The sequence below is a fragment of the Cydia pomonella genome, chromosome 1, assembly GCF_033807575.1.
Source record: "Cydia pomonella isolate Wapato2018A chromosome 1, ilCydPomo1, whole genome shotgun sequence".
NCBI classification, from domain to species: domain Eukaryota; kingdom Metazoa; phylum Arthropoda; class Insecta; order Lepidoptera; family Tortricidae; genus Cydia; species Cydia pomonella.
Genome location: NC_084703.1, coordinates 12988512 through 13001077, shown reverse-complemented (window position 1 = coordinate 13001077; position 12566 = coordinate 12988512). Strand labels below are relative to the sequence as shown.

The window sequence follows — 12566 nt, the reverse complement described above, 5'->3', positions numbered from 1 at the left end:
TAAGTACCCTCAACACAAGCCTTATTGAGCTTATTGTGGGACTTAGTGTAAGAATGCCCAATTATACCTATTTATTATTTATTTATAGCAATTTAAGCACTACAACGCATTTTTATTTGGTGAAAATAACAAAAAGCTTCTAAAGGCCGTTTACGCACACCTTTTTAGGGCTCCGTAATAAACTAGGAACCCTTATAGTTTCGCCATGTCCGTCTGTCTGTCCGTCCGAGGCTTTGTTCCGTGGTCGTTCGTGCTAGAAAGCTGCAATTTGGCACGGATAAATAAATCAATAACTAAAGCCGACAAATTCGTACAATAAAATCTAAGAATTTAATTTTAAGGCTACCTCCCCTACACGTGAAGTGGGGGTGATTTTTTGTGTGGGGTATTGGTTGAAAGGTCTTTCTAAACTAATAGGGGTCTTCAACAAACATTTCTTGATAAAGTGAATATAATAATAATAATAATAATTTAGCCTATATACGTCCCACTGCTGGGCACAGGCCTCCTCTCATGCGCGAGAGGGCTCGGGCTATAGTCCCCACGCTAGCCCAATGCGGATTGGGAACTTCACATACACCTTTGAACTTCTTCGCAGATGTATGCAGGTTTCCTCACGATGTTTTCCTTCACCGAAAAGCTAGTGGTAAATATCAGATGATATTTCGTACATAAGTTCCGAAAAACTCATTGGTGCGAGCCAGGATTTGAACCCACGACCTAGTGACTAGTGACGACTATTTGAAGTGAATATATTCGGAGATAATCGCCCCAAAAGAAAAAAAATGTCCCGCTCCCCTTTAACTTTTGAACCATAGGTCCAAAAATATGACAGAATCACAGAAGTAGAGCTTAAGAAAGGTGAGAGTCAGAATGGCGGGTGTACCTAAATAAAATCAAATGAAAAGCATACCATATTTTTGTACCTAATTTGTACTATTATGGTATTCTATTTATTGACAATAACAATATACATAATGGATATATACAGATGATTACTATAACTAGCTTATATCTAAAATAGGCCCTATTTGTACTATTTAGTACCTCGTTTAAAAAAAATTGTACCTCACGGTACGTAAAGTTATCATCAAAAAACAGGTCACCCGCCATCCTGACAGTCAGAATGGCGGGTGTACTTTATTACGCTATGTTCCCGTGGTTATTGATAAATTCTATAAAAGCCAAATTTTTGTACCTTTTTTGTACCTTCATATTCAATTATAATATGAGTCATTTTATTTGTGCTTTCCAAGTTTTACTCATTTTATATTTTGCTTGCTATTACAATTTTGCAGGCGTTATAATTTTTCAAGTTATCGATTTAGTTTTTAAGAAAAAACGCTTAGGTACTAAATCCTGGCGTAATAAAAATAATTGTACCTTAGCGTTAAAAAAGGCTAGGCGCTAATTCAAAGAAATCTTCCTAAGAAAAATCATTTTTAAGACATGATTTTCTGAGTTATTTGAACTTAACAGATTAAACATTAAAGGTACTTAATCCTGTCGTAATAAAAATAATTGTACCTTAGCGTTTTTTTTTTAAATTAAATCGATAACTTGAAAAATTATAACGCCTGCAAAATTGTAATAGCAAGCAAAATATAAAATGAGTAAAACTTGGAAAGCACAAATAAAATGACTTATATTATAATTGAATATGAAGGTACAAAAAAGGTACAAAAATTTGGCTAATAACCACGGGAACATAGCGTAATAAAGTACACCCGCCATTCTGACTGTCAGGATGGCGGGTGACCTGTTTTTTGATGATAACTTTACGTACCGTGAGGTACAATTTTTTTAAACGAGGTACTAAATAGTACAAATTAGGTACAAAAATATGGTATGCTTTTCATTTGATTTTATTTAGGTACACCCGCCATTCTGACTCTCACTAAGAAAGACATTAAATGAAAACTATAGCGGACATTATTAGTTTATCTGTTTTTGAGTTATCGCAAAGTCTCCCCTTCATAGTAAAAAGACGTACATCCACAGTTAAACGTTATTACGACATTAAATAGGTTGTTAAATTTATTGGTAAATAAACTAAATTTTAAGATAAATATTGCTTATTTTACTCATTCTATTTTTATTGAATATTTTTAATTTATCCAAAAGAGTTTCATTGTGTGGCTGTATGAGTAATGCAATTGCCTATTGGCAGCTTTAGAACGCAAGAGTAAAAAAATAATAATTTTTAAGAAAAAAAAAACCGACTTCATTGAGGGAGACAGGTGAAAGAACGATTATTGTTGATTTGAGATTTCATACAATGAAATTAAAAAGACAGCGTCCTACGCCTAATTATGTAGAAAAGGAGGTAACATGTTTTTTTTTTTGCCACTGCACCCACCTTGACACATTTCAGATTTGCCCTATGGTTGATTGGTAAGATACCTACCCGCAATAGGGTATTCGACTGTATTTAAGATAAATTATTTCAAACCATGCATGAAATAAAGCACCAGATAATTATTAAAAAAACTAAATAGGTTAGAAATATAAAAATGTGCCTTGAAAACCTAACTGCTTGGCAAAAAGAACAAATTGCCAAACGTGAACTATGATCATCGAAGATTTCCGTTCTGTTCATCATCAGCAGTTCCACTTCATCAAATGTCACTTCTACAAATGTAAATACTTGATTTGTTAATGAAAATACTAAGATCACTATATATATATGCCTTTAACATATGAGGAGTGGTGTTTGACGATCCTTTTGTGAAATTCTTATTATTAAGTATACGTACCTATAATAATTCAATGTTTTTTTGAGAACAATAATAACTGCATCAATAAATTGCTCTAATATTTAGATTAAGATGATATTTGTAAAATTTGACGATTTTAAAGTGCTTGTTGCTAGGCCTATTTGAATAAAGAATATATTGATTTGACTTGACTTGCTTCCTTCCTTCCTTCGAGTCCTCATGGACCCCATCGTCAGAACTCGAACTTGACAAAAATTTGTCTTAATAATCTAATTTGCTTAACAAACACAGCGAAGAGGACAAATCTCCAAACGTGTACTATGCGTCGTTGAAGAGTACCATTCTGATCATCATCAGCAGCTCCACTTCATCAAATGTCACTTTTTAAAATGTAAATGCTTGATTTGTTAACGAAAATACAAAAATCACTATATGTATGCATTGCATATTTGAAGAGTTCACTCGATTCCTCATGGACCCCATCGTCAGGACTCGAACCTGACAAAAAATTGTCTTGAAAATCTAATTTACTTAACAAACACAGCGAAGAGGAGAAATCGCCAAACGTGTACTATGCGTCGTTGAAGAGTTCCATTCTGATCATCATCAGCAGTTCCACTTCATCAAATGTCACTTTTTTTAAATGTAAATGCTTGATTTGTAAAAGAAAATACATAAATCACTATATGTATGCCTTTCATATTTGAAGAGTTCCCTCGATTCCTCATGGACCCCATCGTCAGAACTCGAACTTGACAAAAAATTGTTTTGAAAATTTAATTTACTTAACAAACACAGCGAAGAAGAGAAATCGCCAAACGTGTACTATGCGTCGTTGAAAAGTTCCGTTCTGATCATCATCAGCAGTTCCACTTCATCAAATGTCACTTTTTTTTATATAAATGCTTGATTTGTTACAGAAAATACAAAAATTACTATATATATATATGCCTTTCACATTTGAAGCGTTCCCTCGATTCCTCATGGATCCCATCATCAGAACTGAGTTTTGACAAAAACGGGACCAATCTGTATATATATAAATTCAAACAAAAAAATAATTTTCAAAATTGGTTCAGAAATGACGGAGTTATGGAGTAACAAACATTGAAAAAACATACTACCGAATTGATAACCTCCTCGTTTGAAATCTTGAAGTCAGTTAAAAAGTAAGAGCACTCATCACTCATGTACTATGCATTACGTCTAGGACTTATTGCTATACTTTACTTTTTCATGCTTTTTAATGAACAAACATTTTAAAATTACTGCAGTTTGCTAAAATATGTGCTTTTCATCTATATACCAATCTAAATGTTTTTCGCTATGGGATATTTATCTTTAGACATGCAAAGTCTCCTATTGCAAACAAGTCCAACCAAAGGAAAAAAAAATCATGGCCTCCGTCTATTACTTTAATTGGGTACTGATTATGCCAAAGTTGCCTATTTGTTGAACTCGGGTGAAAGGTACCATTTCATCCCTTGGTTAACAATCTACTAGCTTTTAGTGACGGGAGCGAGCTCCAGTTTAGCTTATTGTGACGGAAGAACGTAACTACGGAACCCTACAATAAGCATGGCCTAACATGCTCTTGGCCGGTTTTTATTGTCTAGGTATACAAAAAGACGTCGGTAGGTTTTGCCTCTACTAAGCATTCATAAGGAAATCCATGCTATCGGCTACGACTTAGCGCTACGACCGTAGCTCAGCGGTGAGTTTCTGGGTTTCAGTAGATAGTAGTTTTATTACAGACATTTGTATCTCACGGGAAATATAATCGATTTTCACCTTCCGAAAAAAATATGCATGTACAGTCAGCATCAAAAGTAACGGATCAAATAACGCTTCATAAGGATCTACCATTCTGTAACAGCTTAACAAAATGTAATGTCTTTAATATAGAACAACAAAGGCTGTAAAAATATATACTTTTGAATGTGAATTTTAGAAATTTATCTATATTTGGATAAGTTATCCGGGATGTCAGATACTTTTGTCGCGTTGTTTCATCCGCTACTATTGACGCTGACTGTACCTACCCCATTACTGCATGTCCACCCAGTGCCTGAAGTGTGGAATATCCAAATAAAACAACGATTGATTTACATTATTATTCAAACAGTAAACAAGTTAAAAGCAGTTAAAATTAAATTTACTATTTGCATGAGTTTGAGTAGTTCAAATAATTCTAAATATGCTCCTTGCACCACGTTTTTCGATCCTTAGCTTGTAAGTATTTAACAAAGTACAAAACATCTATTCCTAATATCTAGTTACTTACTTTTAGAAGATACTTAGAAGTACAATTTTACTAAAATCACGCGGAAGCTAAATTTAAAGCCTGGTTATTTCAGAGCTAACGTTGGAGTCCTTTTTTTTGTAAGAATGGGTTGGGTATATAAAATGATGGGAATAGTATCCAGTGTGACTGTCGCCAGAATTCTTCGTAGCACTAACCTTCCGGTAGTATTCTATGGCCTCCCCGCAGTCACAGGCCAAGCGACTCTCCGACCCGCTGCTTTCCAGTTGATATTTCGGCACAACGATAAGACTCTCAGTAGATTTAGTGGGCGCACAGTGATTGTGATTCCTACCATATGATTGGTAGTGATGAGACGTAGAACATTGGCGGTGAGTGTGTTTTTCTTGTGATTGATGTTGGTACTCGTGATGGCTTTGTGTGCTACGTCCGCTGTGACTGCGGCCATGGCTCTTGGATCGATTGGCATGTTTTGCAGTTGTATCTAAATAGCCGTATCCAAAACCATAGCCGCCAAAAGCTTTCGTAGTGAGGTTGTCCCACGATTTCGGCTTGACGTGTTGGTGAGAGCTTTGATATTGTATCTTTGGTGATGATTTTGCTTCAGACCGATCATTATCCCAAAAAAGTGTGTCACTACTTAAGGAAGTACTGTAACTAGAGACTGAATTGTCACATGGTGCAGTCGCGTTGCTTGTGGCGTATGACTGCAGGCTACATTGGCTAGTCTGTGTAGATTCCGTGGTCAAGTAACGATAACGACTCGAACATTGCCCGGATGAACACACTTTTTTTGTACGCGAGTTGGAAAAGCTGTCCGGCTTTTGTGTAGATTTATCTATTTGCTGGTATTTTTCTTTACGTTTGTGTTCCTTGGAGCATTCTTTCTTCCGCTTTATTTTCTTTCTTGAATTTGGCACACAATGCGGATCACAACATGGACTTGCTAAATCATAAGCTTCGAGGCTATTTGCGTCTTGATTGTTGTAAGCGGGCATACACGGGGTACAACTGTGACTATGACTGTTTCTGTGTGATTTTGAATGCTTCCCACCTGCTGATTTATATTCATTATTGTGATTCTCGGACGCTCTATGACATTCGTTCGGAGTTTTAACAACATAATGATGGCACTCCCGTCTGTTTCTAGGGGAGCCGACCGTTATAACGAAGCTACCAGTCCTTATATTAGGTTGTATAATACAGGCTCCATAGCGGGTATCCAAGTATTGGTACATAAACACACTGGGCTGCGGAGGTTTAGCGGCAGTGACGTTTTCGCTGGAAAGCGTTGGCCGGCAATAAGTGCCATTGATGTTGTCTGTCGAGTTGTTCTCTTCATTATCGGAAGAAACGTCAGTCGGCGAAGACTTTTTCTTTTGCGAAGGTAAACTGTGCGTCTTCCAATTTGTGTCGAATAGCTGGCGCTCACGAACGGTTAATTTCTCTAGTTCTCGCAATTTAGATTGTATGGCTCGTTGTATGTTAATGTATTTGAGATGGAGCTCGACTTTACGGACGCAGTCTTCGAATATGACGACCATGCGCATGCGGGAGTCGCAGGCGTTAATGGCCTCGACGATGGCGGCGTGGTCGGCGCGCTCCACGTCGCTGCCGTTGATGGACAGGATGACGTCGCCCTCGCGCATGCCCGATGCCGCCGCCGGTCCGTCCGCTTCCACGTGGTCCACATAAGTTATTACTTCTATTTCTTGTTCCTGAAATCATATTTTATTAGCTTTGTTTTCAATCCAATATGATTTTAAAGAAGTAGGTATTACAAACGATGTTGTTTATAAATAATGTTGTTTACCCTTCATACATCCAACCTCTAAATATATAAGTAGTCTATACTTATATAAGTATGGTCTACCACTTAAGTCATTTGGTTTCTATTTGTGATTAAATATATTTCCATATAAATTAGACATTTATGGTGGCACTTCGACATTGTCGCTTTTCCAGCCGGTGCGAATTTAGCTTAGACTGACTACCTACTTAATATAAGTGGTCTATCGATGTACTGTCGAGCAATTTGCGGTTCAAGTAAATTTTGTTGTACATACTTATGCTAAGAGCAGTCCAATGTAAAATGAATCGTAAACTGCTAAAGAATCAATTTCTTCGACTGTACTTAAAGCTAATGGGCTGTTGTCATGTTAGCTAGCCTTGGTCAGTCACATACTTAGAAGCATATCATGAAATGCTTCCAGTAGGTACGTTGGTCGTAGTCGGGCATGTATTGTATTGTACCTATATTACCTATATATGTGACGTTTCCAAGCAAAAGGTCCCACTTGGTCGCTTGCTATAAGGACGCTTTGACAGGTTATTCGTATAAAAATATAAGCAAATTTCGTGTTATGGTAAGCGACAAAATGGGACCTTCCACTAGACTTTGACACATGTAAACATACCATAACATTGCTCCATTTGGTTAACAACTGACTTTGATACCTAATCATATAACGTTTTTGGCATTCAAATTAATAGTTTTAAAAACACTAGAAAAACGCGCCTATGATACGATATTCCATCATCGAATGCAAGTGCCTATCTTCCGGCTTCATCATCAGACCTAGAAACCTAATAGTGGGCAAAGTTCATTACAAGACTTTCCTTACACATCCCAACACAGCTATGATACGATGTTCGATCATGAAGTTCATATCTTCCGGCTCCATCATCAGATCAGTTCGACAGTACCATATTATTGTAAGTATTGTTATCAGAACTACATACAGCTGCCAAGTTTCATGACAATACGATCCTTGGAAGATGGTTAAATTAGTTACCTTAGATTCCATTACATACATAGTTATAGGTATTGTGTATTAATTTGGAATTTCGCACAGTGCGCCAGCAGCAGGTCTTTTTTTTAATTTCGAGATGTTTATTGTTTACCTCAACGTCTACGCATACACTCGCAATAGCATGAAATATACTCGTATGCATGGTTAAATTAAAATATGCAAATTTTATTTACCTTTTTGTAGTGAATTCCGTAGCTCTGGAGGGTGAACCCGTAGCTGCCGTTTTTTTTTCTCGACAATGATGGTCCTGCGCCGCCAGTCTTCTTCGCTTTTGGCTGCACCGCCGATCCCGCCGCCTCCGCCCCCCGGTCTCTCTGACTTTATTGAATCTCTAATCTGAAATATACAGGTTTATAAAGAAAATGTTGAACTACATATTTTTTTTACGGATCCTTTGCGCTAAACCAACCCGTTCACACTTTTTATATACCTAATTAGAAGCTGCTGTATTTTTTTTTTAAATGATAAGTATTTAAATGTTAAGGGCATCAACGCCAACCCGCCCACCCACAACTCGAACAAGTTTTGATCCTAACAACAACTCGTGTATCACCTAACCATAGCTAGAATGAATAATAGTAGTCGATTAAATCGAATTTTCCGTCGACCACATCTAAGGAACCGTTCGGCCAATGTGCTTCGGTTCTTTTTTAGGGTTCCATAGTCCACTAAGAACCCTTATATTTTCGTCATGTCCATCCGTCTGTCCGTCCGCGGCTTTGCTCCGTCATCATTAGTGCTAGAAAGCCGCACTTTGGCATGGATACGTAGATCATGCATGGCGACAGAACCGTAAAATAAAAACTACAAAAATTTTTTTTAGAGTAGGTACCTCCCATACATTTTGACGGTAACTACGGAACCCTACACTGAGCATGGCCCGACATGCTCTTGGCCGATATTATTAAGGTTTTTCCCCGCTGTCATGAAAACTTCTTCGTTTCCAAGCAAAAAGTCCCACTTTGTCGCTTACCATTATGACGAGATTTGCTTGTATTTTTATACGAATAGCCTATCAAAGCGTCCTTGTGGCAAGCGATATAGTGAAACCCTTTGCTTGGAAACAATACATATATCAATCAGTCCGATATACTACTCGGATATACGAGGCTACTGATAGTAATTAATGAAATAAATAAGAATAAATAATTTAAGTACTTACTGAATTATCTAAGGAATCCTCTTTTGAGTCGTTGCTTAAGAGTTTTTTTCCATTGCTCATACTGCTCGGACATCTTTCACTGAGTTTCGGTGAGCTCATGATTAGTTCAGAAAAACGGACTCGCCTGCATTTAAGTCTGTGTGATCCCAAACAGCATATATACACGTCCCATTACTGGGCACAAAAACTAGTCTAAATTAATTCATACTTCCTATGTAGCTGAGCACTGCATAGTTAGTTACCTCGCACGTGTCGGCGAGGCACGAAACTGTTTCGCTAGGGTGCGACAAATCATTAAAGAGCGCGCATGCGCAGCAAGTCGCACTTCACCCTTTAAAAATGTCTACCACATATTGGGCCATTTAATACACGGTGACATTTATTTAATAAAAGACTCTTTAGAGAATGCGCATTGAACATAGAACCTACGAATACGAACGAAAAGAACATATGAATGAAATAAATAATAATCAATTTCAACTTAAGGGAAGGTCCAAGTTGCTTCAATTTGATGTCCGCGGCTTTGCATATGCGCTCTAGGATAACTCTTTTCGTGTGAGCATTTAATAGTACATTTTGATGCTAGTGCGGAAAATATGTCGTATTTTTTATTATATTATATGGTAATCTACTTTTATTTATATGGTATTATTTCACGAGAATCGAGATATGAATGATATTAAAATGACATTTCCGCACGTGTATCGAACGACGATACAGTTGCGAAAAAATAAGAAAAACAGCAATATTATTTTATGCATGTTCTATAAGACTGAAACAATTGTAAATATAAAACATTGTTTTACTATTATTGTACTATTACCTAAGTATCGTTATGTACGATTATTTGTGTGTGGTATATTTAAATTTTATAAAAACAATATCGAATGTTGCCTTTGGAAACTTAAAACATGGTTGCAGTAAGAAAAACGCCTCCTTTGACAGGCGTTTCGGCAGCTATTCCGTTCCATTCAAACAACTTATTAAGAACTGTTTTTCTATATTAAAAAATAAACGTATTATAATGATGAGAAGAGGCAAGTAATAAAATATCAAATATATATTTTTAATATTCTTCCATTATCAGTAGGTTTTTATGTTCATTACGACTTTTAAAGGAAACTAACATTAACACTCAACAATAAGTAGTAATGAATTGGGATAATATAAATTTAAAAAATTTGGAAAAGTGAAAAGCATTAGTTCGCGAAACCAACTTTCCGCACGCTGAACAGCTACGTAAAGTAGAACTTTTTGAGCAACTGTATTAAAGTCTAACTTAAAACTAAACAAAAAGTCTAAATTAAAACCAAAATTTCCAAGTAATTAGTACGACTGCGAACTAGGGTATCGACATACGAGTATACTAGGCAACCGTAAAAACTAAAATCTCGTTTTAAATGAAAACGCGTTTTCCCTACCTACTGAAAATTGGTTTTTCATGTTGCGTTTTCACTAGTTAAGGTGTAGTAGTAGTGCAGTAGGCTTAGAGAACGGAGTTCTTGAAAAGTCGTACCGCTTTTTTATGTAGAGAATGAATCACTTTTGATCAAAGAGTAAAGTAAGTACTCGTATATAGGAATAGAGAGCCCTCTTGAAGCAGTTTAAGGAAACTAATTTCAAAGCGTTATCTCTATTTTGTATCCGAAACTTAGCTATGTATGTATGTGTGCACATTTACATATGTATCCGTATGTGTATGTATACTTTTTGCTACATAATATTAGGTCTACTTGGGCGGTTTACAAGTTATTTTTTTGTTTGATTTCTTGTAACTTTCATAGTATTTTGTTTATAAGATATCAAACAAAATACTACGAGTAACTTGTAAGCCGCCCAAGTAGACCTAATATTATGTAGAAATTTTTTAAAGGAATGAAATTCAAAAAAAGACATACTTTATAGTAAAGCAAGTATATGTTTATTGCTTTCAATTTGATATACAAGATAATTGATGCTATAATTGTTCCACTGGAAAATACACAATGCCGAGAAAATGCAGATGTAGGTTGAGGTCGCACTTAATTTCTTTACAGGTAAGTAGTAGTTGACATTTTACCAGAGACAGCCAGTCAGTCTATACAGGATCACGGTTATTTACTTGGATAGGATATTACTAAGGTTTTTTCATTCCATAGGCTCTGAAAGAGAGTCATTGTTATTCTCAAACTACCTTGGCAGAAATAAGTGCCTTTCATTCCTCGGTTCTATCTACTATTTCATACGCGTAATACACGCTCTACGGCTTTTTATGATTCGAGTTATCGCGCTGGCGTGCGCATTTTTAATGTGCCTATACAATCTGTATAGCAGAAGCGTTGGAATCGCGAAAGCGTGTATTACGCGTATGAAATAGAAAAAAAACACAAAAAATTTTGGGGGTTCCCCATACTTAGAACTGAAACTTTTTTTCATCAAACCCATACATGTGGGGTATCTATAAATAAGTCTTCAAAAATGATATTGAGGTTTCTAATATAATTTTTTTCTAAACTGAATAGTTTTCGTGAGAGACACTACCAAAGTGATAAAATGTGTGCCCCCCCCCCCCCCCCCCTCCGTAACTTCTAAAATAACAGAATGATAAAACTAAAATATATATATGATATACATCATGCAAACTTCCACCGAAAATTGGTTTGAACGAGATCTAGTAAGTAGTTTTTAGGGTTCCGTAGCCAAATGGCAAAAAACGGAACCCTTATAGATTCGTCATGTCCGTCTGTCTGTCCGATTCTGTCACAGCCACTTTTTTCCGAAACTAAAAAAGCTATACTGTTCAAACTTGGTAAGTAGATGTATTCTATGAACCACATTATGATTTTTACACAAAAATAGAAAAAAAACAATAAATTTTTGGGGTTCCCCATACTTAGAACTGAAACTTGGTTCGAACGAGATCTAGTAAGTAGTTTTTTTTTAATACGTCATAAAAATTAAAAAAATTTTTTTTTCATCAAACCCATACGTGTGGGGTATCTAGGGATAGGTCTTCAAAAATGATATTTAGGTTTCTAATATCATTTTTTTCTAAACTGAATAGTTTGCGCCAAAGACACTTCCAAAGTGAAAAAATGTGTGTCCCCCCCCCCCCTGTAACTTCTAAAATAACAGAATGAAAAATCTAAAAAAAATATATGATATACATTACCATGCAAACTTCCAACGAAAATTGGTTTGAACCAGATCTAGTAAGTAGTTTTTTTTAATACGTCATAAATGGTACGGAACCCTTCATGGGCGAGTCCGACTCGCACTTGGCCGCTTTTTTTTAATACGTCATAAATGGTACGGGACCCTTCATGGGCGAGTCCGACTCGCACTTGGCCGCTTTTTTTCATGTACGTTCACCGATTACTCCGACACCCGTGGTCCGATTTGAGTAATTATTTTTTTGTGAGAAAGGAGTTATCTTCAAGTTGGTCCCATTTTAATTTGGTTCTGATCTGATGATGGGATCCATGAGGAATTGAGGGAACTCCTGAATTTTCAAAGGCACGTGTATAGTGATTTGACTGTATTCTTAAGCAACTCAAGCATTTCCTCTCGAAAACTACCAATTTTATGTAGTGCAACTGTAGCCCTACCACAAGTTTGACTCTACATATTTG

At 36.3% G+C, this 12566-nt stretch overlaps 1 protein-coding gene across 1 annotated transcript; it reads right to left on the bottom strand.

Moving 5' to 3' along the window:
- Positions 1 to 4817: 4817 nt before the first annotated feature.
- Positions 4818 to 9295, bottom strand: LOC133515614 (uncharacterized). The gene is given in 4 exon segments (XM_061848188.1): positions 4818 to 6698; positions 7967 to 8023; positions 8025 to 8129; positions 8956 to 9295. Coding segments are annotated over 4 exon segments (1905 nt in total). The 5' UTR covers positions 9055 to 9295; the 3' UTR covers positions 4818 to 5054.
- Between the last annotated feature and the right edge of the window lie 3271 nt (positions 9296 to 12566).